Below are 24,460 nucleotides of genomic sequence, written 5' to 3'. Positions count from 1 at the left end.
ATCATGCCTAGCAAAACATTCTTCAATATTTGTATCAGATGACTGTGACATGTTGGGCTCGTTGTGGTCATAAAGACTGAGAACATCGGAATGTTAAAAACAAAATTGTATAGGTCAAGAAATGTGATGGATTTAATATTGTAGTCAATGACGAGGGCATTACTAATCCTGTGCTTCGTGATACTATACGAGTTATTCCCCTTTTTAGATTTAACCCAAGCGGTCCGGTAAATCCGGTAAATCGTAGAATCGCATTTTTCCTACCAACTGATTTTATTTTACAATTTGACTTTTTAGAGTTTTTTTTATAGTCAATATATCTTGCATAACGATATCTGACAAGTTTCTTTTTATATCTTCAAAACTAAGGCATATTAGTCAAAACCCTGTCCCATCAGACAGTACACCAATAATTTTCCAATTGACTCTATTGTTAATTCCCGTCTCTTTGGGCAATTCTTACTTTCATCAAATTTGCTTTCCACCACAGATGGAGCAATATATAGCAACCGCTTGCTCAAAAGAATGTATTAGGTTCGTCATGGAAATCTTGAGATACACATACGACCCCACACCGCCCCAACCCCGCCCCTATATTTCAACGTAACCAACCTCTTAAGTATGTTCTTTGCAGAAATTCGATTCTACCAAAACGTCAACAAATATCACCATACAAAAGAGTGGAAAAGAAAGTTTAAAATAAAAAAACCAGACTTACATTTAACAGTGTCATGTGTCCTATATAGGCGTGAAGCCGTCCGCGTTGTTATTTTTTTTCGTTCCAACATATGACAGATTCGGAACCTCGATAATCTTGGCATAGCCACAGCTCTTAACTAACCTTTATCATCAGTTGTTCGTTAAGACTGTGTTATGTCTCTGATAATGGCGCCAATGTCGCAATTGGTGCTTTAAACTATATTTTATTCATGGAAATTGCAAATGATCTAATAGGATCCAAAGTTCGAAAGGTTAACGATAACAAGCAAACTGCTTATAAATATCGCTTCCTTATATGACAGTTATTTTTGTATCAGCTATAATTATACAGTAGGTTAGTGGTCATCAAGAATGAGCAATTTGTACACCAGAAATGTAGACTGAATATTCTAGGGAGTGGAGGAAAAATTATATAATAATAATAATTTATTGAACTTAACGGGGTTGGGTGGCCGAATGGTTAACGCGTGCACGTTGCATCATAAGGTCTGTGAATGAGTCTTGGAGTTTCTCCGGGTCCCCCGGTTTCCTCCCACTGCTAAAGACCCCCACGCGCAAGCCAATTATTGAAATAAAATTGAACCATACGTTACCCCCCTCCCCTCTCTCTCTCATTGGACTTATATATTGCCATATTGCCAAAATCCAACTTGTAAAGCTGCTCTGTGGCGCCTGTACAAAATAAAAATATGTGATTATGAGTAAAACAATAAAAGATAGAAAATCATACAAAATTTAAAATTAAAATATTTGGTAAAACTAGATAATGAAATCTAAAATAGCAGGGTACAGGTACACAGATGAAATATAAAACATTTAAAAAGTTGGTAAATGAGATAATCACATCAAAGTTTTTATTTTTAAATACACCAAAACTTGAACTGGTTCTTGAGATGTCACTCCAAAGTTTTGGTGCTGTTTTTTTGCATGGCATTTCAAGGAGGTGAAGATTTGAGGAATGAATTTGGCGTAGGGGGGTTATAATTATTCTGAAAGGCGTTTCAGAACAGTTGATTGACAGATATGTGAGACACAAAATTCTGATATCTGTGCAAAAAGAAACGGGGAGTCTAGGAAGATGTTTCAGAACAGTGTGACAGATGAACGATAAGGTGTTAGTGAAATTATACTGGCAGCTGTATTCTGCATGAGTCTGGGAGAGTATAAGCTTTATGCAGGAAGACCAACAAGCAATGAGTTATAATGTATTAAAATACAGATGTGACGTCATCCTTTGATGTTGGAGTACCATTATTTCAAATAATCGTACGGGCAATGTGCCAAGCGTAACTTGGTAAAATATTGAACTCGAGTGACGTATTTCATTGCAGAGCACGTGCAAGTGTCTGTATTTTAAGTTGTTTAAGACATTGCGTAATATATTGTAAAAACTGTTACAATATAGTACTTAATGTGTCGCTCTCGACCATTAAACAATACATAAAGGTTTTGACAAGTAATTTACCGGTTTCAAAGTTAATATAAAGACAGAGTGTATCAATGTTGTACAGGTAAAAATTGCATGATTTAAAAATGGATGAAATATGGGATTTCATGGCCAGTGCAGAATCGAAATTTACACCAACAGAATTGACACAGTGATATCAGCATCTCCAATCGATTTAATAAGTCAGGTTTAAGGTTACACAAAGAAATTCATTTGAAACAATGGGTTAATCTATAAACTACCCTTTAAACTGGTTTGTTTACTCAATGTAGCGTACCTTTTTAAAATGCAAAACTGCAGCATTATTTAGATTTGCACCAATCCCCTTTATGCACCAATGCCTCTAAATTTATAAATATAGGTTCAATTGTATCAATAACGTTACTGATCCTTGGCATCTAAATAAAGGGAAAATACAAAATAAGTAGAATAGATCACTTGTAACTTACCTTTACAGGGTTTGGAAGAATTTAATAGGATAACGAAATGGGCTCCAATATAATTGTTTCTAGATAATTCATGAACGAATTGGAGATTCAAAGATGATGGAACTGGTCTGCCGATACTTATTCAGGTTTCTTAGTTCATAGAAATTGAGGAATTTTATTGTTGACAGCAGCCTTACGTCGGCATGCCCTCTAGTGACAGGGTGTATGATGGTGCCAGGGGCCAACACATTGATTGTATGCACCTTCGACTCAAACACGCAGACATGGGAGAATGGAAAATATTTGGAATACGCCAAAACAAATTAAGAAAGGCAGCTGGTACGAAAAAGTTAAGCGTAATAATTTATATTTATTTTTTATTATTATTTAATTCACTTATTGATGGATGTAGTTATTTGAGCTGGGCTCTGTAAATAATATCTGGAAACGTACTTATGCTTTAGATTGACAAGAAGAAAAATAAACACCAATAAACTTACAGAGGACCACACAGAAACATACAATCAACCATTGCTAGTTACCGTGCCGTAGTTCTATACGGCGATTGTTTGGTACAGGTTGCCGCGTCACGATCATTACATATACTATTCAAAAAAAGTAGGGGATATTTGATTTTGGGGGCATAATACTAAAATATGCAAATGACTACGAAAAAAGTCACTATAGAACCTAACAGAAGAAACATTTCCAGTTACATGTGACGCCCAAACGCACCAATAGCTACCGCATGGAATGCAGGTGATGCTTGGGATCATCATGGGGGTCCAACCCAAGATTTGCACGACTCTGACTTTGAATGTTACAGTCATTGTGGCATTGAATTCCAGGGTGGAAACATCAGTTTAATTGTTTTAGTGACCAGAAAACAAATTTTGATATGCGTCGGCTTACCCAAAATGAAAGGTTACGTGCCCTTGGCATGCTACAGATCGGCACAACACAGGCGGTTGTGGCGCGGACGATGAATGTTTCTCAGTCTGTCATAAGCAGGCTATGGTCCAGATACCGTGATACGCAATCTGTACAGGACAGACCACGCTCAGGTCGACCAAGGGCGACAACTCAAGCCCAGGATCGATTTATCCGTACCTTGGCCTTGAGAAATCGTGTCATCACAGCAAATCAGATCAGCGCTCGTCTTCAAACAGACACTGGTGTGAGAGTGAGTGGCCAGACGATTCGGAATCGACTGCATAGGGGTCACCTTCGCGCCCGACGTCCTCGCGTGATCCCTTGTTTGAGAGATCATCACATTCAGGCAAGACGTCGTTGGTGTAGGGATCGTCAACACTGGGATAATCGACGCTGGAGCAATGTGATGTTTTCAGATGAGTCAAGGTTCACTGTTGATTTTTTGGACAGACGTAGGAGGGTGTGGCGTCGTCGAAACGAGCGCTTCCAAGACGTTAACGTCATCAGACATGATCGATTTGGGGGTGGTTCTGTTATGGTGTGGGGAGGCATCACTGTTGCTGGAAGAACGGCTTTACATGTTGTTGCGGGGCGTGTTACAGGCCAGTACTACCGGGACAACATCTTGGCAGTCCATGTTGTGCCGTTCGCACGACGTCATGGCCGCCGTTTCATCTTCCAGGATGACAACGCAAGATGTCACAGGGCAAGGATCGTTACAGGTTACCTCCAACAACAGAACATCACCACATTACCTTGGCCAGCACTGAGTCCCGACCTCTCCCCCATCGAGCATGTCTGGGACATGCTTGGACAGAGGTTACGTCAACGTCAACATTGTCCTGCCAATGTCCAAGAACTTGTTGCTGCGTTGCAACAGGAATGGGACAATCTGGACCAAAATGACCATAGACGTCTCATTAGGAGTATGCCACGTCGGATCAATGCTTGTTTGGCAAACAGAGGAGGATTTACCCGTTACTGACTTGGTTGTGATGCTGTGGTAACTTTGCTGTTTGACCCCGGGTATCATTTTACCCTTATAATGGTCAGTCTGTGCCTTACTTAGTCTAACGATCATTTGGAATAAATCGATGAATGTGAACTTCATTTCATTTTGTCATTTGTTTCTTCGTCAGTTTCATTAGGTGACTTTAATAACACTTAAAAATCAAATATCCCCTACTTTTTTTGAATAGTATATAATAAATAGCTGAACATTCAAGTATGTCAAGTATTACCAAGATTTTGCTTTAATGACATAAGGAATTTTGGCGTAAGGGGTCCGAGACGATAAGTCTGTGGTTTGCTATCCATAACAAAACAATTTTGATAGGGATCCATAAAACATTGGACCCTATTACAGGGTCCAGATTACAAACCAAATGAACACGATATGTTCCATTTAAATGTTCCGTTTTTATGCTTGTGTTTAGGTAATTCGATCTATTCATGACTTAAAGATGTATTATTACTATTATGTAAGAGCTAAATCCGGTTATTGCACAGATCTTTCTTTTGATCTAACTGTTATATAAATTAGACATTTATTCACATGATAAGCTCATTATCAACTCTCAACCCCATTGGTTGGATGTGATTTTGAACGGATTGAAACACGATTGCCATTAAATGAATAATTTAATTTAAAAATGGATAATCGAGATTTTGTTTATTATCGTAACAGCGGCAGCAATGACAATCGAGACTCCGCTGTTCTTCAAACAGTCAGAATGAAGTAATTTGATTTGAATATTTAAAATATTTCTTTTTATTATCTAAATAATTAGACAATGCATCTTTAAAGAAGATTAGTACAAAACATTAAAATTATCGTATCACTGTAGAAGTGGCCGTAGCAAGAATTTGGAAACTAACAAGTGCTACATGGTAAGACGGGTTCTGATAAGAAGAACGCCCACATCAAACAATATAGTATCACAGACAACAAAGCAATGAAAAAAATCCTCCAATTTCTTTAAAGAAATCCCAAAGGTGGATAAAGAATTGACGCAGACAGACTTATGCAATGGAGAATCGGAAAGTCGCCGTTATCAAACATTGCCATAACTTATTAAACGTCTGTACATGTAGATCTAATTCTATATCTATTTTATTGTAATATTTGATGGATTGGATCAATTTCACTTCAGTTCAAGCATGTAAGAATTTAATTAGTATTTAATATATGTTATCAGACAGGGAGTAATAATATACTAAACAATATAATCAAATAACTTTCAGACAACTTAGGATTGACCAAAGGATTCTACTATAACGATATAAGAGAAAACAAGGACGCACGATTTTAAGAGACTAAATTTGATTGGATTAGACAGTGGATATAAAATGGTTGTATACGTGGATATCGTTTCTTTATAAGATTTCCATCAACATAAAGTCAAAAGATGATGACATTTTGACAATAATCAGATAACTCCTGATTTTGATACACGGAGAAGACATGATGGAAAGATAGACTTTAAGAGATTAAATTTGATTTGAATAGACAATAAATATAAAGGTTATTTAAAGGATTGTGTATGTCTCAGATAAATATAAAGACAGGGGATAAAAGGATAAAAGTTTTTAGGTATCATGTTAGAAATAAAGACGCAAGAGGCTATATAACCAAATATATCAAATCCATTATACAAGAAGAGTAGACAAAGGCGTTATTATAAAGCTAAAAATCTTTAATCTTTATAGATAGTGATATTCATTTTAACTTCGGTCTCTGTAAGAGTGATTAATTTATTTCTGATTAATCATTAGATAACGAAAAGACTTATTTATGTTAATCAAATATTATAACACAACTAGATTCGAAATGAACAAACATGATGCAAAACTTCAAAAGGGGTATCAGACTATGTAGAAATCCTAGAGCAGAGGTAAGAATCACAGACAATTAAAATGGGCGTATTTACTAATATAAACAATTTCGGGTCCCAACGTTGGGGTATGCGTGAGATGTGTATCCGAATTAAGAATTTTGAGGGCCTGAAACATTCCATAATAATATAGTGTAATTTCAAAATTCCAGAAAAAAAATTGGCAATTGAAATTATTTCATCTAGATCACATTGTATTTATAATGGCAAAGCTTACATGATAAGCTATTCCAATATGGCGTTTTTATATACTCAGCCAAATTAAAAACTTGACACTGATGAATTTCAACAATTTTTTTTTTCTGGTAAGTCAAATAAATTTTAAAGTGTTTCTAACGATAGTAAGTAGTAAGAAGCCTTTAATTTCATAAAATTGTAAAGTCACGTGGATCACGTGACTTTTGAGCATATAAAGATGAAAAACCTGAAAAACACGTGCAAACACAAACTCGTGAGGTCAATCGATGCAAGTTTGCTTAAACTGAACACACACACGTAACTTGAACTGGAAAAACAAATTAAAATTGTTATTTTCATCTTTGTTAGAAAATTCCGCTCCTTTCAAATGTAGAACGTCTACGTGCTATAGGTAGGCTCTATGCTGGTCAGTCTGTGGTCACTGTTGCAAGAGCCTTTAATTGTTCACGCCAGACAATAATTAATCTTAGAATGAGAGTGCTTCAAACTGGAACTATTGCCGACCGCCCAAGGGCGGGAGCGCCACGTGTGACGTCACTCCAGGAAGATCAAGCAATACGATTACGTCATCTTAGAAACAGATTTGTCACTGCAACTTCCACAAGTAGAGGGATGTTTGGTGGAAGGGTAACTGCACAAACTGTTCGAAATCGCTTGCAGGCTGCTGGTCTTCGAGCTCGGAGGCCCTATAATGGACCAATATTGACACCTCTTCATCGCTGTAACCGACTTGTGTGGGCCACAAGACACATAAGATTTACTCAAAGACAGTGGAATTCGGTTGTCTTTAGTGACGAATCTCGATTCACTTTGAGATTTGCCGATGGCAGGGCCCGAGTGTACCGCAGACGAGGTGAACGTTACGCTCAAGTATGCGTCAGAGAAGTTGACCGATTTGGTGGCGGCAGCGTCATGGTTTGGGGTTCTTTTTGTGCACATGGACGTTCTCCTCTTGTTGTTGTCCAAGGGAACGTAAATGCTGTCCAGTTCAGATTTTGCAACCTGTTCTTCTTCCGTTTATGCAGAGACATGGGCCTGGACTAACGTTTCAACAAGACAATGCTCGACCCCATACAACAATTGCTACCCAGAATTTTTTAAGAAATGCCGGTGTCTAAGTCCTGGATTGGCCGTCGCTTAGCCCCGACCTTAATCCTATTGAACACATCTGGGACGAACTGGGTCGACGTGTTCGTCAGCAAGTGAATCCACCATTGACGTTGCGGGACCTTAAACATCATGCTCTTGCTGAGCAGTGGCGACGTCTTCCTCGGGTAGTGTTCACTAATGTTCTGAGATCCATGAGAAGACGTTGTGTGGCAGTACGAGACGCTAGAGGAGGCCACAACCGTTACTAAACACTTTATTCCGATTGTTCTCCAAGTCTGTAAATTTCATTTTGGGGGGTACTGTGACATCACGAACGTTATCAATGTCAAGGACTTTCGGCGAGACGTATTCTTGCTTTCTGTTGATGTCAAGGTCGACTGTGCACAACATAACACTAAAATAGTTGCCTTAAACCAAATATTAAAAATCTAGTCCCAAAAATCCCGAGTGTCAAGTTTTTAATTTGGCTGAGTATATTTTATCGCGAATTTGTTTTCTGGTGTATGTGAACTAGACTATATAGGAACAATCAAGTGCAACAGACATCTAACAAGTAATGTAGTATCAATGTAATGAAAAAAACAAATCATTTTCTGTGAAACTTTCGTCTTCAATCAAATCGAGTCGCCAATCATGACAGAAAAGAATTGTATTCATACTCTTAAACACGTATCTCTGAACACGTGGTCTAAATATCCATGTGATCACATATCTTTGATGGCAGCTTCTCCCTGTCATTTTCAGATTGGTTACTCTAAAGCCCCACAAAAATTTACATAGTGTAACAAACAATATATATGGATAGTGTGCTATTAATAACCATGGTCCAAGATCCTGGAAATGAAATGAAATGGGCTTCAGCCATATTTTTACTAAACCAACAGGGCTGATGCAGACTGACATACGCCACACAGAGAGCCATGTGGTAGAATTTGCCATGGCAGCGACTTATCGTTTCACTACTTTGAATCGAGCTTCCTGGTAAAAGATAACAATTATTGTAATTGTGTGTCAATGTTCATGTTCAATTGTGTGCTCACTTTGGGTTTATACACAACCTTCTTTCCAATAAACAAAGATATTACTTTAAGACTAATTTGTTTTTAATTAAATTTAATATAACATTTAATTACATGAAACTCGTATATTACAATAACTCGTATATTACAATTATTAATTCATATATTACAATATAACTCATATGTTATAACCATGAATAACAGGTATGTTGTTATAATAACAAATGATAACATCTGTATACAAATAAAAATGTATATAATACAAACAAAAATTAAACATTACAATTAACAACGCATTTTAACTCATATACAAGTCAAATGCCAGAGTTTATTAATTCTATTACTTGGGTATTAACCGATCATGGTCTGTAGATTTAATAGGGTTTCATTCGTACTTACAATTATTGCCTACAGTATACCCAGAGGAACAATGTCTCCAGTCGGCTGGTCATGGGCTAGGGGGTATAAGTTTTAATATAATATGGAATTATGAAATATATATTTTTGTGATCGACATGTGTAAATATAGTATGAAGATATTGTCTTATTACTTTACAAAAATTCATTTTATTCTGTACATATTTAATAACGTTGGTTGCAAAGTGGGAACACAAACTACATATAAAACACCGATATTTTGTAAATCATTAGGAAAGGGTTTTACAAATAGGCCCTGCCTCTACCCCAATCTTTAATCAGAAGCTATCTGAATGAAAAAAAAAACAACGTTTATAAACAATCCCATTGATATGCCTCCTTTAAAGATATTAATATAAAGCAAAGTATTATACAGTATCGAATGTTTAATACTCAAATTATAGGAACAGTTAATAGGTAACTACTCTGATTATCAAACAGCTCTTTAAGAAGGCAATTTCTAATATTACTAGAATTAAAATAATAGCAAAAATATTTTTATTATACCCATGGTTTATCAAACCACTATTTTAGAATGTAAGAATTACAAGAATTAAAGTAAAAAGTATTGTTATTATCCTCCAACGATTCAAACTATAATGAAATGGGTTTAAGAGACACTAAGCTAAAACTACAGTAACAAGTTAGATTGTATGTTTTAAAGTGCAATAAAAGAGTGGTACTAATATATTTAGTAGTTTCAAGCTGCTCAATGAAAACTCGTTATAAATATCTTATTATAAGTAGACCAGTGCTTGGATTTATGATAATTAGTACCTTTATTTTCTTCTGTCGATTCTGTCACCTGATGCGCTGTATTTTATAATAACTTACGTAACTTCTATTATACAATACTGTCAATAATTAAAGATACATTATGGGAGATGAGATAAAGAGCTGGTAGTTCTCACTATAATAGTTAAAAACTAGATAATGTAAAGGGAATTTTCTGAAAATTTCAGTCAAAGTGATCCACTCTGAACCGAGATTTTAGCGATTGAGTTTTCGGGCTAGCCTCGATCATCATTACTAAAGCCGATGCGATAAATAACATCGTCTCGATTATCCATTTCATGATTAAATCTTGAATGAAAGTCGAACAGCAAATCGGGACCTAATTCAATAAACATCGCAGTCTAGCGATGACATCGAGAGTTGATTATGGTCTGGATAAGTTAATTAAAGATACATTATGGGAGATTCGATAACGAGTTGGCAGTTCTCACTATAATAGTTAAAACTAGATAATGTAAAGGCAATTTGCTGAAAATTTCATTCAAATTGATCTACTATGAACCGAGAACTAAGAGGTTGAAATTTCCGGCTAGCCTTGATCATCATTACTAAAGTCAGTACGATAAACAGCATAGTCTCGATTATTCAATCGTGAAGGAAAGTTATGCAGTAAATCGGCTCACAATCCATTATAGATCGCAGGCTAGCGATGCCATCTAGAGTTGATTAGGGTTTGGATAGGTTAATTAATGTCTAATTAATAATTTAGATAACATTTCAGACCTAACGAAAGACCTGCAATAGACAGATTCAGCTCTTGCATAATGTATGTTTAATCATTTCAGTCATAAAATTAATCTTAAATTGAAATAGAAACACATACACAAACTAGGTTATTTCGGGACTAACATAAGGTTCAATTAATTTCAATAAATCGCTTGCACGTAGGGGTCTTTAGCAGTGGACCCGGAGAAAACGCATACAGTTGGACAGGCGACTTTAAGCCTTGCCGCATAAACGCGGAGATTCAAACTCACACCACATGACTCAATGACAGACCTCATGATTCAACGAGCATGCATTAACCATTCGGCTATCAAATCCCCCAATTATCACAAAATGAATCTGTAACGATGCTAATTGTAAAGAGCTCATCGATGGTTGTTTAATTTGTGAAATAAACTTAAGTTAAAAGAATGTGAGTGAAATAAACTCAAGCTATAAGAATATAAGAACAGTGGAATGTAAAGCATTATTTACAATATAAGTACGGTCTCTCTGATTGAAAGGGTAAGATATAAACGCCCCTCATTTATTTGCTTTTCATATGATTAAGATTGTCATTATTGTATACGAATAGTTAATGTGACTTATTAAAGTGCAGTACGATGGAGATTTAGTTGAGGTTATTTAAAATAAGGCTGAACAATGTGACGTAAATGTATCACACTAAACACAGCTCGTACACTTGGGTGGATACGTCATATTTTCTTCTCCCTCATCACATTTTCTACTAATTAAAGGAGTTGATTCAATCACATGACAGTTCGCTTTGTAATAGTCAGCCTTAGCATCGTGTGGTTCATCGTCTCCACCTATCGTAAATTTTAAACGACGCCGCCTTGATGACGAGCGTCGTAATAGCTCAGCACTGCTCGGTCCGACAAAAAATCCGTTAGGTTGTAATAGATTGGATCCCGATGGAGTGCCCGTCAAGCTACCGTTACAGGCCATTTTGTCCGAACGCTGAACGTCCGGTGAGTCCTCCCTTGAATCCAGTCCACCACTGAGTCGTTTATCTCGAATTCTCCTTTTTTGGAAAGATCCGCCAATAAAGAAGGGAACAGCCGAGGAATGTGTAACATTCTGGAATCGTCTACGACGTTTCTCAATATCTTCACCAACTATCCAGTATGTTATCTGTTCCCCTTTTCCCTGTAAAAATGAACAAGATTAAGTCCAAGTCAGTTTCGAAAATATATGTTTTGAAAACCCATATGGAAATACATGTCAAGCTTAGTGTATATATATATACGTGTGATTTAATTATTGATATGATTGATTTACAAATTATTGATCCTGACAGATAATAAAAATAAAAAAGATTAACAGAAATAACACGAACCTGGGAGATAAAAAATGGAATATAACATCTTCTGAGCGATATAGGGAGATATTTCATTCATAATAAAGAAGAACAAACTTTATGTCTTTATTTCATTAATTCTGTTGCATTTTATTGCAACTAAGATCGCCAAATCGTGGTTGCAAACATTTTCAAAATATCTTAGGGCATCGTTTTGAGTGCGTGTCACTTCTTCTTTAATATTAAATTTCTTACAAACATTCTCATAATCGACCGTACAAGCTGCCGTATTCAGGTGAACGTTAACAGTGACGCCAAGAATGGTATGTAAACTGTTTTTTGATTTGTTCATCAAGGGCAGTTAATTTGAATTCATAAAAACCACGTGAATGGACCCAAGGGTTAGGGGGTAGAATGGGGCGATGCCTCTGGGAATACCGAGGCCGGGGGATCTTTTCTCGCCAGCGCTACCCTTCTCCCGCAGAAAATAACATTAATGAACGGTGAATTTGAGTAAAGTCAGGAAACCCTACCGACACACTTTCCCCATACCAAAGTATCTTTACCCACCTTCATATTAACGACACCCCTCTCCATGACATCATAACCACCAATGTTATCCAGATGATCCTTGACTTGTTGCGAACAGTGAATCTTTAAGGCTAAACAAATAACAAGGACGAAACATTTAGAAATTAATTTTCAGAAATTACTGAGAGATATTGCTTGCCAATCTTGTGCAATTTGTACAGCAAAAACAAAACAAACAAAAAAACAAACAAAAACATACATGACCACATAGTACAAAACGATGGAGAAACAGGAGTATTTCATGGTAGACATTTTTAAAAAGAAATAATAGATCAGTTCGTAGAATCAATCTACGATCAAAGGCAGATAATTTGAATTCGGGGAAAACCCGTGGATGGATCCAGGGTAGAAACGGGACGATACCACTGGGGATGCCGAGAATGACGGACGCGTGACAGTTGTAGGCATATAAAAATGATTATCCTTATGTATACTATAGTCGGGGCAGGTTAATCTCGAAAGTGGAATGACCCAAACAAATCGCAAAAAGAAACAATGCAGTTTATTCAATAATACATATGTCAAATTTGGAAAAGGGCGAAAGGGTAATTAACATAATTCAATATGGCGGTCTCCAGGACGCTTCTGAGAACGATATCTTGTAACCAGTGCGTATCAGTGGTGGGACAATAAATATTATACATTTTTTTTTAAAATCTTACAATACAAAGTGGTTCTAGAGGCGAAATGTTTGATAACTCTTTTTAAATCACATTTTCTAAGTACGTCCTGATGTTTCTAGTTTATGAACAAATTTTAAGTGTGACGATCTTATCAGAAATTAATTTTTGAGCCCAATATTGAATTCGGTAACCCTGAAAACCTTATTTTACAAGCAATATCCACAAGAACAAAAATCCCCATTTTGGATTCTATTTTGATTGTCATTTTTGGGTAGAAATTGAACTCAGCAACCTCAAAACCCTTATATAAGACATATTATAAGCCATGTCCAATGGAAGCAGATGGCGATTAATTAAATTAAGCCATTTTGCATTTCCTTTTGGCGGCCAGTTTCAATTTCTGCCATCAAGGAATTCATTTTTTAGATCAGAATTGAACCGTAAATGACATGTTACAAGGCATATCTAACAGGTAAAAATCCGCCATTTTGGATTCCATTTTGTTTGCCATTTTGAATTGATGCTATGTTGGAGTTTCGAAATCTACCTTTAAATTTAAATTTAGAGACCTCTAAAACCATATAAAAGACATAGTAAACGTCATATCCTACAAGATCCTCGCTGTTTATAGGGGGGGGGGGTGCTATTTTGTTACCAACTTTGGCAGCAACTTTGAAAGAAATAGCCAACATCATGTGAAAAATACAATTTTGTTAATTTGGTTTTTGTCAAATTCGTTTTTCCGTACGTTTCTCGTCTATAACCACCACTAAAACACACTAGTTACGAAACTTCCTGTAGACCGCCATACTAAATTATGTTAATTGTTTAATTTCGCCTTTTCCGAATTCGGCCGAATTTGTGTATATCTTTGAACCAAACTGCATTGGTTTCTTTTGAAATGTGCTTGGGGTAAAACGTTATCTCTCCCAGCATATACAGTAAAATATCAGATGTAGCGACCAGAATCAAATAAATTCACAGATTCTGTCCAACTATTATCTCAACTGTGATTGGGTAACAACCTCAGTATACAGATTGTTCGTTTTCATATACGCTGGTTATTTTTAATTTGGTCTTACAGATTAGTTAACAAAATGGTGACCACGACTGCAATTGGCCTGATCTTCTTTATATGTGGCTCTGGTTGCGGCTAATTGAAACAAAACACATCATGTTCTTGTTAGAGTTGTTATTCTCCCTCAAGAGAAAATTGTGTTGAAACACAAGTATATAAAAAGATCTTTGGTAACGAGAATAGACACCATTGGAGAGTTACTCATCGGTTAGTTATTAATTATATGAGAAATTGTACAAGGTAGTCCTGTATGAGGTCGGAATATAACCGATTGCGTGTAATGGATACCAGATGACGAGCAAATGTAATTATATTCTGATACTCGCAGAGACAACACCAAATAGAATAAGGCAATCAACTCTCCGGAGACAATCGGGAGTCATTTTATTAATCACGCTAGAGGTTGCATCTAAAATGATACTGTGTGTTGCGTTCTTTGATACGATGCTGTAACAACATAGATAATATCAAGCATAAAACATATCGTTTATCATCGTTTATGCAGTAAAGCAAATTTATATGAAACAGAAAAGATGCCTGCGATCGTAACAATGGATTGTATAATTTGTATTGCATTAATTTGAATAGATATACATTCCAATTAGTCCATTACTCATCGATTTATCCATATTTTCTGTCATCAGGAAAGGATATGTATATATTTTAAGGAGTTGGCCCATCTGCTTGTATATTGTGGCAAAACGCTACTCGCATCCATTTATCCTGGCGGACCAAAAGAGTGGCGATATTCCTTGCCAGAGTTAACGGAAAATTTGCAGCTCAATTTAATAAAATTTAAAACAATTAAAACATTTGCTATAACTGTTTTAGTCTCGCTACACTAAACTAACTCCACTTGATGTTACTTTTATTTTATTACGTACAGAAAAAGATTTCAAGCCGCAATTGTTTATTTGTAATACTAAATAATATCCTTTGAAATTGTCAACTGGTATAGTTGTGATCCCGTGGCTTGTAGAATTTTAACAGAGGTTTCTAGAAAGTGTTTAAAGTTGATTCTAATAGACATATTTATCTATCTATTGCTAGATATAGAAATAGGTGGTCCATCTCCTTTGAACTAAGCACATTGTGTGGGAGGTGCTGTTCAACTGAAATTTGCGCTATTCTAAACGACACAGTTTAAATATCTACATTTAATGCCAAATGCCAAAACTTATCTAATCAATTTAAATGATAGATGTCTGGATGCTATCCAATTGTCCAGAACTTCAAATAAGAACCCAAACAAACATTCGGTCTTCAGGAAACAATTTAATAATAGTTAACTTCGCTTGGTCGATTTCAAGTTAATCTCGGTTAACTAGTCCTTTGACAATACACGTAGACTAAATTATAATGCAACAGAAGTCTCAGGGTACTTATATTTATCAAAACTTTATTTATATCGACATTCCATCCGTCCATAATTTGCATTTCAAAAAATGTATTCAAACGTTACCTCTTGTGATTTTAGCCTCTATTTCTGGGCTCTTATTCACGAAAACTTAAACTAAGATACAATCGAAATTTTAAGAAATACTGCAATTCGATTGGCTGACCAATATGCAAATTGGATATATGCAAATTGATTTTACTGGTCAGCCAATCGAATTGCAGTATTTATTAAAATTTCGATTGTATCTTAGTTTAAGTTTTCGTGAATAAGGGCCCAGGACACATTTGCAGGAAATGGCGCCTCAGTTTTTTTTCCCGAGAGGTAACATTTTCTATGATTGTAGAGTTTGTGAGCCATTTTAGATAGCATCTGGTTTGCATGTTCATCCAGATTTTCCGGCGTGGTTTCCCCTCGTCAGTGATGCAGGACGGAGGGCCTGACAAGGACAGCTGTCTAGTCGTTTGGATGGGACGAAAGACCGAGGTCCCGTGTACATATTGGCGTGCACGTAAAAGATCCTTTGGCAGTTGGAATTCTATATAAGAGTAGACCGTAGCGCCGCTGCCCGGCAAAATTTCCCTCATAGCACACTGTATGGCGTAAGCCCGTCTTCATTAGACCTGGTTAGGAGCAGAACAGTAGGACGTTAAACCCCATTTTATTTCATTTTCACTTTGGTTTGCAGATTTCAAATAAGTGAATGGAATGGGGTTTAACTTCCTACTTTTTTCCACTAACCGGGATAATGACGACGGACATACGCCATACGTTGTGCTATGAGGGCAATTTTGCCCGGACAGGAATTGAATTCCAACTATCAAGGGTTATTGTACGTGCATGACAACGTATATACGATATGTGGGCTTTTCGACCCATCCGAACGACTAACTTTTTACTTTGTCAAACATAGTTATGGTATATCGTTCGGATTTCGACAGAATAAGAACACGTTTAACGTTAAAGTCTCTTAACGTATTTAAATTGTTTTATCGGTCGTTATGTGACAATCTAGTGTTCAATAATTCTCAGATTCAAGTTAGTCATTAGTTACATTACCTTCTCCGTGTGATTCCATTCTAGATGCAGTATTTACAGTATCACCGAATAAACAAAACCTGGGCATCTTCAATCCAACTACACCGGCAACGCATGTTCCAGAATGAACCCCAATCCGTAATTTTAATTTATCATCGGGTCTATGACGAATCTTGAATTTGCCAATAGCTTCCAGTAAGTGTAAGGACATGGATGCAATCTCCCCTGCGTGATTAATGCCGTTTGGTTTAGGTAATCCACTGACTACCATGTAAGCATCACCAATTGTCTCTACTTTATATACATCATAATATTCTATGATCGAATCGAACAGTGTATACAGATCATTAAGTAGACCAACAACCTATAATAGATAAATATAATAAACTATTAATTTAAAGTCTGGTCGTCATTTAAGAGATTTTGAAAATCTGTCAGACAAAGATGCTGTGTAAAATGGATCTCTAAAATGAACATAAGTCCAAATATAATTCATTTCCGTTCAGAATTTACACAGTTATGATGAACTGAATATTTGTCAAAATTCAGCATCCTCTTTAGATATTATGGTCAAAACAAGCTAGCACCAACTATTATCAGCTGTTTAAAGGCATACGATTATCTTCTCTCTGTAAATTTTATTCATTTCATTTGTTAGATTAAAACCGATGATCATCATCTGGGAGGGATTTTAATCCACTGAAAACTACAATATTGTGAATGTAGAATCTCTAAAAGGAAATAACAATCCAAAAATGGTTGAAGTATCCAGTATTTATAATTACAACGATATTATGAATTGGAAATTTCACAACATTCGGCATCCTCTACAGACGATATAAACAAGCCAGCGTCACCTATATTTACTACCATAAACTCAGACATTGTTCACTGTAATACAACTAATATAAGTGATAAGCATAATTACTACTACATTTATTCAAATATACGGGAAATGTTTTTGGGTGGCGGGTTACATAGATTTGACAAAAATGGGAATAGTGTTTCTAAAATCGTAACCGGCATATGATTGGCAGATGAACAATTTCATTTTTAATACAGTATAAGGCGTACGGACATTACGAGTGTCTATCAAACTGTCCATTTGTTGTGTCCATGATGGCAATATTTAATTATGTTTGAGTAAACAAAAATCTAGAATAATGTGATCACGATGCATGGATCATAATAGATTATAAAAATATAAATATAATTATACATTATATAAACATAATAATACATTATATAAACATAATAATACATTATATAGATATAAATATAATTGGATTTGAAATAATATAAAATAACTTGCAGCAAATCAAAATCAATAAAATTATATCTTATACATCCAATTCGGCACAAATGGCTCTATATTTCTACAGTGCAATAATCTCTTTAGTTTCGTATTATATTTCTGATGATTGTACAGCCAGAGGTACATACTGACATAGTCTGGTTTACCACCACTTTTACTGCAAGACACTTCATTTAATGGATTCCCCGTGGGCATCTAAATGCATAGCTTAAATCATGATAAACCATTTATCTTAGCAAATATCTTTCAAATGTTGAAATTGAAATTTAGACAATGGATCGTGTGTAATTGGGTATATAAAAAAGAGTTTCGAATTGTTGCGAGTATTTTACTTTTGTAAAAGCCCTTAGAGTTATCTGCGAAATTTATCCATGGAGTGATATTTTGTAAAGAAGACTGGATATCCATTACATGCTGAATAATGAAATTTTGATATATCTTGACTAACGGGAAGGGAACGACCAACATCTAGCGACGTCTGTGTATAAATATACTCGGGTTAAAAGTCAGTTAATCAATAAGATGAGTGGAAAGTAACCAAAATAAGTTTAATCATCCCTCAGGGACTACGTTATAGGCACGGAGATACTATCTTCGTTTTTCAGCTTACTGTAACTTTTTATAATACAAGAAAGGGGTCGATTTGACACATAATAAATACGAATTCTTAGATCCTATAAATATTTAAAGTGGATCAAAAGTGGAATATGTGATTGTGTCTGAAGTTGGATTATAAAGATGTCCGCAGACTATTTCTATGGACCGTCTTGCTTCAATTAAAAGAATCCGACCTAAAGGCAGCAACCAGGCGCAACATGCCTTTCAATTTGCTTGGGAACCTATAATGTGGATTATGCAAAAGATGGGCAGCGGATGATTACCGGTATTTCATAAAGTGTAGGCGCCCATAGGCTAAAAGTAAATCTTGACTAAACAATCCGCTCATTGCGAATTCTGAAGAAACTAAATTGGTGTGGTGTGACGATCTACAAACCTGCATCGGTGTACTCTCTGACGACATGGCAGTAAAACCACAAATATCACTAAAATAGATTGTTACAGATTCAAAGGCTTCTGCTTCAACTTGTTTACCAGACATCAACTGATCAGCTACAGAACTGAAACACGGATGTTAAAATCATATTTCAGTTACTAGATATGGATGGATATGTTACTGGAGGAAAGTTGGGCAGATGAAAATAAATGTATAACTGCTGTTTATGAAGTACCTTTTATGGGGTGTTGCCGTCCGTATGTAAAAACGCTTTCAAGGTGATTGTAAGGAGGTTAAAACATTTATTCGGATCAGGATGTTGATCGAGATCGGTCCTTGGCGAAGTTTCCTGTTGTCAGTGGTGCGGAATGGAGGTCCCGTGTACACGTTGACGTGCACGTAAAAGAACCCTTGGCAGTTGTAATTCGAAATAAGAGTAGGCCATAGCACCGCTTACGGGGTAAAACTTCCTTAATAGCATACTGTATGGGGTATGTTTTTTAGCCCACCATTTCTTTTCAGAACATTTATCTACAAGAATATAACATTACGCAAACTTATAAATCAAACTTATATATATTACAACTAAAAAAACGAGCTAGCGTGCACCTGCAGTATATTTTCAAAGCAACATATTACAAAGTCGACATATCTTCTACCTAGTTAATGTCCCACAGAACACTAATGGTCATAAATCGCGTGGAAAAACATGTCTCTAGATAAAAAAAGCTATTATACGAAAATTTTATATTTATAAAGCTAATTTTGTCCTGTTAAAAATTGGATTAAAAGAACAGTGGCGATATTTCTTTATTGATTGGGCCAATATTGTTTGGTAACCGTTAGCTGTTAGCGGAATAATTTGTTGTTTATTTTTTTTAAATGAAGGTTTAAGTATACAACACACTGGAACAACGGCCGTTTACTCAGAATGGCGCCGGTTTACTAACTAGGGGGTCCATGTTTCGATCACGGCGGTGGCCGATAAAGTTCCTTGGGATTTTCCAGAATGGTTTCAGCAAGCAGGACGACGGATCTGGCGAGGAAAGAGTGTCTATTCGTTTGAAAAACCGAGGTCCAGTCGTGTGTACGTAAAAGATCTCTTGACAGTTGGAATTCGATGAACAGATAGGCGACAAAGCCGCTGTCCAAACAAACTCCCCCCCCCCCCCCTCAGCAGACTGCATACCCGATTTATGTAGAACAGTACCACCATCCTTTATTGTATTGTAATTCATTATCTGAAATGCTGTAGATACACGAGTATTCCTGGGGGAACAAGCTCAGGAAAGTATGAACAGGCACATTAGGTTTACATTTACACTGAAATCACTTAAACAAGAGGCCAACTAAACCTTGTAAATTCAATTATTTGTGTACAGCAGGACAAAAACGCAGACGGGCGGACGTAAGGAAATTAAGCCTTGATCTTAACGTTTTGTTGTTTTTACCTTGGCAGCATTTGATGTAATAATTCTTCTGTTTTTTTCTTTTCTTGTATTAATTGATCTGTTCTGTCTTCTACCAAAGCTTCAAGGCTGTCAGCGTATTTTTCCATTATGGCCAGCATGTTATCAAAGATATTAGCTTTCCTGTAAACACAATTCTCACACTATATAATCGGATTATTCACATTAAAGAGGAAACAATATATTGATAGCCAAACCACAATGATTATAAAGTAATTTTGTTATATCATCTGCTATTGAATTTTCTAGTTTGTTTGACCTTTGCAGCCAACACGCGTCTTTCGGCAAAATTGATATGATTATAAATAATAACTGCGTTTCTTAGAGAATAATCTTTGTTGATCTTTGTTGGATTACGTGTTCAATGAGTGATATCTCAGTGAGAAGAAAACATTATGTTAAAAAAAAGCAATTGTACCAGTTTCTTCCTTGTGGTTGTTATTAATCGCCGACATAAAAGAATTGCAATCGTCATCGTCTGCACAGATTACTCACGAGTTAAGACCATGCGTCACAAGCTGCATGTTTGCCAGTCAGTTTTAATGTACCATTCCAGTATAAAACTAATAAAACCTGCACTGATGTGATATATTTCAAAATGGCAGCCATATTGGATGGCACACATTTTTGATTTTCACGAAAGAGGGTGAGCTGGGGATGGGGTTTAACGTCCACTCGACACACACTAGATCATTTCGGGACTAACATGGTTCAGTTTTATTTCAATAATTCGCTTGCGCGTAGGGATCTTTAGTGGAGAGGGGAAACAAGAGGACCCGGAGAAAACCCACTAGGTTGGACAGGCGACCCTGCTCCTTAAGTCACGCACAAATGGGAACTCGAAACCACGTCAGTTGACTCAATGACAGACTTTATGATACAGCGCGCACGCGGCATCCACCCACCCCCACCCCTTTCACAAACGGAAACATTGCAAAAGTAGGCGCTATTTAGGTATCAACCCACCAATTTTGTCGAAGACTTAACCTTACAAACGTTCTATGACTGGTGTGCGTCCTAACACAAAGTGATGCTAGTATCTGGTATCAACCTCTGTATAATATAAGATATAACGGAATGGTCTATTAGGTGGAAACGTAATCTAATTGACTATTATTGTTTTACCGAGCGAGTTTTTTCGCTTTACCTACAAAATAACCAGTCAATCTTAACTAAAATCCTTATACGCATTTAGTAACTGAACATACGATATAAAACACAAATTTATATGGAAAACAATCACTGAGTTTATTTCAAACTACGTTGATTGTTTTTCATAAAAATTTGTGTTTTATATCAATCTTAACTACAATATAAATAAAAAGATCGTTGTTTAGCTTGTTCACCCGGTACCCTTCACTTTCTTACTTGTGCATAGGACTCGAAAGAAAAGACGCGAGTGACGTATATATCTGGATCCTTATTTCTCGATGAACCTATTCTATAACAGCAAATAATTGATTTATGTTGCATCACTTGTACTGAGTTAAAGCGGCTTTAATGTTAAGCTGGTCGTCTTGAGTGCAAGGAGATTTACATCCTAACGGCTTGTTATTGTCTGTGCATTGGAATATCTGATCAGATCAACTGAACTCATAACATCTTAAAGCTTATAAGGAATAATAATATTAGGTAATTTCGGGACTAACATATGCTTTAATTTTATTTCATTAATTCGCTTGAACATAGGGGTCTTTAGCAGTAGGGGGAAACTTTAAACAAAACTTTATACAAAACAAAGTATTAATAATAGATTTAAAGACTGCACACTTAGAAAGTTGCACACAAGAAATCAGTCTAAACAAACTGAGGCCGTTTTTTAGTCAGAAACTGAACCCAAGAGCTATAGTACACATCTTGGGAGCTCTGTGAAAATTGGCATACTCGTTCCTAGGACATGTAGCTTACAATTTCGCATCGATAGACGAACTTTGATTTTAGATATGACGCAACAATTCCAAGATGGCTGCGACAGCGTCATGATCGGTTCCTGATCCATATAGTACTACGATGCATGACAAAACACGACATGCAGTCATCATAGACCTATAACAATAGTAGTATTCATAGACAATAGTAACAATAATTATAGGAAATATATTGATCAGAATGAAATACTATAGAACCACATGTTACATCTAATATCACAACTGATCATAACATTAACATAATCATTACCATTAATGGTAAGCTACAATATTTATGGGCGACGGTGACCGTAAATAACTAGTAAACCCGAACATTATTTCCGTCAGAAAAATGTATACATACAATTCATTATGTATTCCAAGATGCTATGAAAACTCATGTTTATTATTCTATGTTAAGTTCATAAAAAATTTCAGACATAGGTAACTAAGTCTATTTCTTGCTACGTGTGTTCTACGTCACAGCTTATTTGTTTAAGAAGATTTTTTTCTGTCATGCGGGTCTCTTTTAAATAGTACAAGCCGCTCGGTGGTACTCTCTGATTATAAACTTGTTTTGGAGCCTTGGTAGTAGACAACTTGTTAATCGTCTCCAATAGACCCCCCCGTCTATAATCTAAAACTACGTCTCATAGATGGGTGTACCTTCCAGTATTGATGTTAATAAACTGTATTTCCCTCTAAATGAATTGTCGTTGGGGGAAAGAAGATTATTAGTGTGTGTAGGAAAGCGTTGGGACGCATTGAGCAAACGCCTACATTCTTATTTGACGTATAGACTTTACTCTTGCAATTCTGAATGTAAAAACATCAGAAAACAATGACAACGCCTGTTTTCACAATGTCGTAAACGCACTATACAGATCAGTTCTCACCACGGAAAATTGCGTTTTAATGGTGCAGACAAGCGGTAATAAGGTTTCGGTACAACTCAAACAGTTCCGTGGAAGACGCAATTATATGCCAAGGTTGAGACCTGAGGCACGGGCCCGTAGACGAGATGGTTTGCTTGTGCCTCCGCATCCAAATAATTTGCAATGGACCATTTGTATATTACATTCTGAAATCTACCTATATGTACCAGAACCGTCGCCAGGGTCCACTAGAGATCGACCAAGGGATTGCACGCTACCAGTTTCCCGTTCTACTGTTACTGTAAGAAGTACACACGGTTTCATCAATGCTGACACTGTTGGCTGTTTGCCAGACGGTCCCAAAATTCTGGCTCGATGCCGTTATTGACTTCAAAATTTTACTCCTTGTGCAACTTTCACCGTAAAGTAAAATTGTTTTATATATATATCGAATGTAAGACAACGACACAGGGACTCACGGCATTGAAATCGGGATATAAAACCGCAACACTAGAGCCTTCATAACACTTTGGATGATCAAAGGCAGTAACTATTATTGTAATAATCATAATCCGATGGGTTTCTTTCTCCCAATAAAAATACCGTTTCCCATAGAAAACTAAAAGCACAACGATTGGAAATTATTTTTATTCGGCAGATCTAATTGTCGCACTAACCGAAACAAGACAAATACAAACTTCAAATAAATCAGATGATAACATTTGCCGCCACAGCATTCACAAGATTCTCTACCAAGATAACTTTAGATGAAATCATCAGAAACTCTACATCAAAACGTGTAATTGTCTCACAAATGTTATCAGTAGACTTGAGTAACAATAATGAACATCCATGTGGCCGTGAAAAAATGAAACCAAAAATCTAGATCAGTAAACTACACAAACTAACTGTACAGCCCAAAACTCCATTTCGACCTAAATCAAGACAGTCTCTCTCTCTCTCTCTCTCTATTTTAATTATTCCACAGGGGCTATTCCAGACACCACTCCCAGCACGTATATAACAGCGTTAATGTCCGGGAAGAGTGTTTCTGGACACGAAAGAAATATAAAACATAAATTATGAGGAAACTTTAAGCATTTAAAGGCCATTTTTAAAGACGTGTGTTTCGCCTCCTTCTGTTAATTATAAGTAATATGGTAAACCGAACAACCAGTATTATAAAT

At 36.3% G+C, this 24,460-nt stretch overlaps 1 protein-coding gene across 1 annotated transcript in view; it reads right to left on the bottom strand.

The window, feature by feature from the left end:
- Positions 1-8,833: 8,833 nt before the first annotated feature.
- The window catches only part of LOC126810424 (speract receptor), a 113,142-nt gene continuing 97,515 nt past the window's right edge, over positions 8,834-24,460 (bottom strand). Inside the window, exons 17-21 of the mRNA XM_050535482.2 lie at positions 20,474-20,614; positions 19,023-19,146; positions 16,735-17,077; positions 12,558-12,649; positions 8,834-11,836 (exon numbers count right to left, since the gene is read on the bottom strand). Coding sequence (XP_050391439.1) covers positions 11,351-11,836; positions 12,558-12,649; positions 16,735-17,077; positions 19,023-19,146; positions 20,474-20,614 — 1,186 coding nt within the window. The 3' untranslated portion in view covers positions 8,834-11,350. The remainder of the gene's footprint in view (positions 11,837-12,557; positions 12,650-16,734; positions 17,078-19,022; positions 19,147-20,473; positions 20,615-24,460) is intronic.

The sequence above is a fragment of the Patella vulgata genome, chromosome 2 (genome assembly GCF_932274485.2).
Source record: "Patella vulgata chromosome 2, xgPatVulg1.2, whole genome shotgun sequence".
Classification (NCBI taxonomy): domain Eukaryota; kingdom Metazoa; phylum Mollusca; class Gastropoda; family Patellidae; genus Patella; species Patella vulgata.
This window is presented reverse-complemented; position numbering and strand designations above follow the sequence as displayed.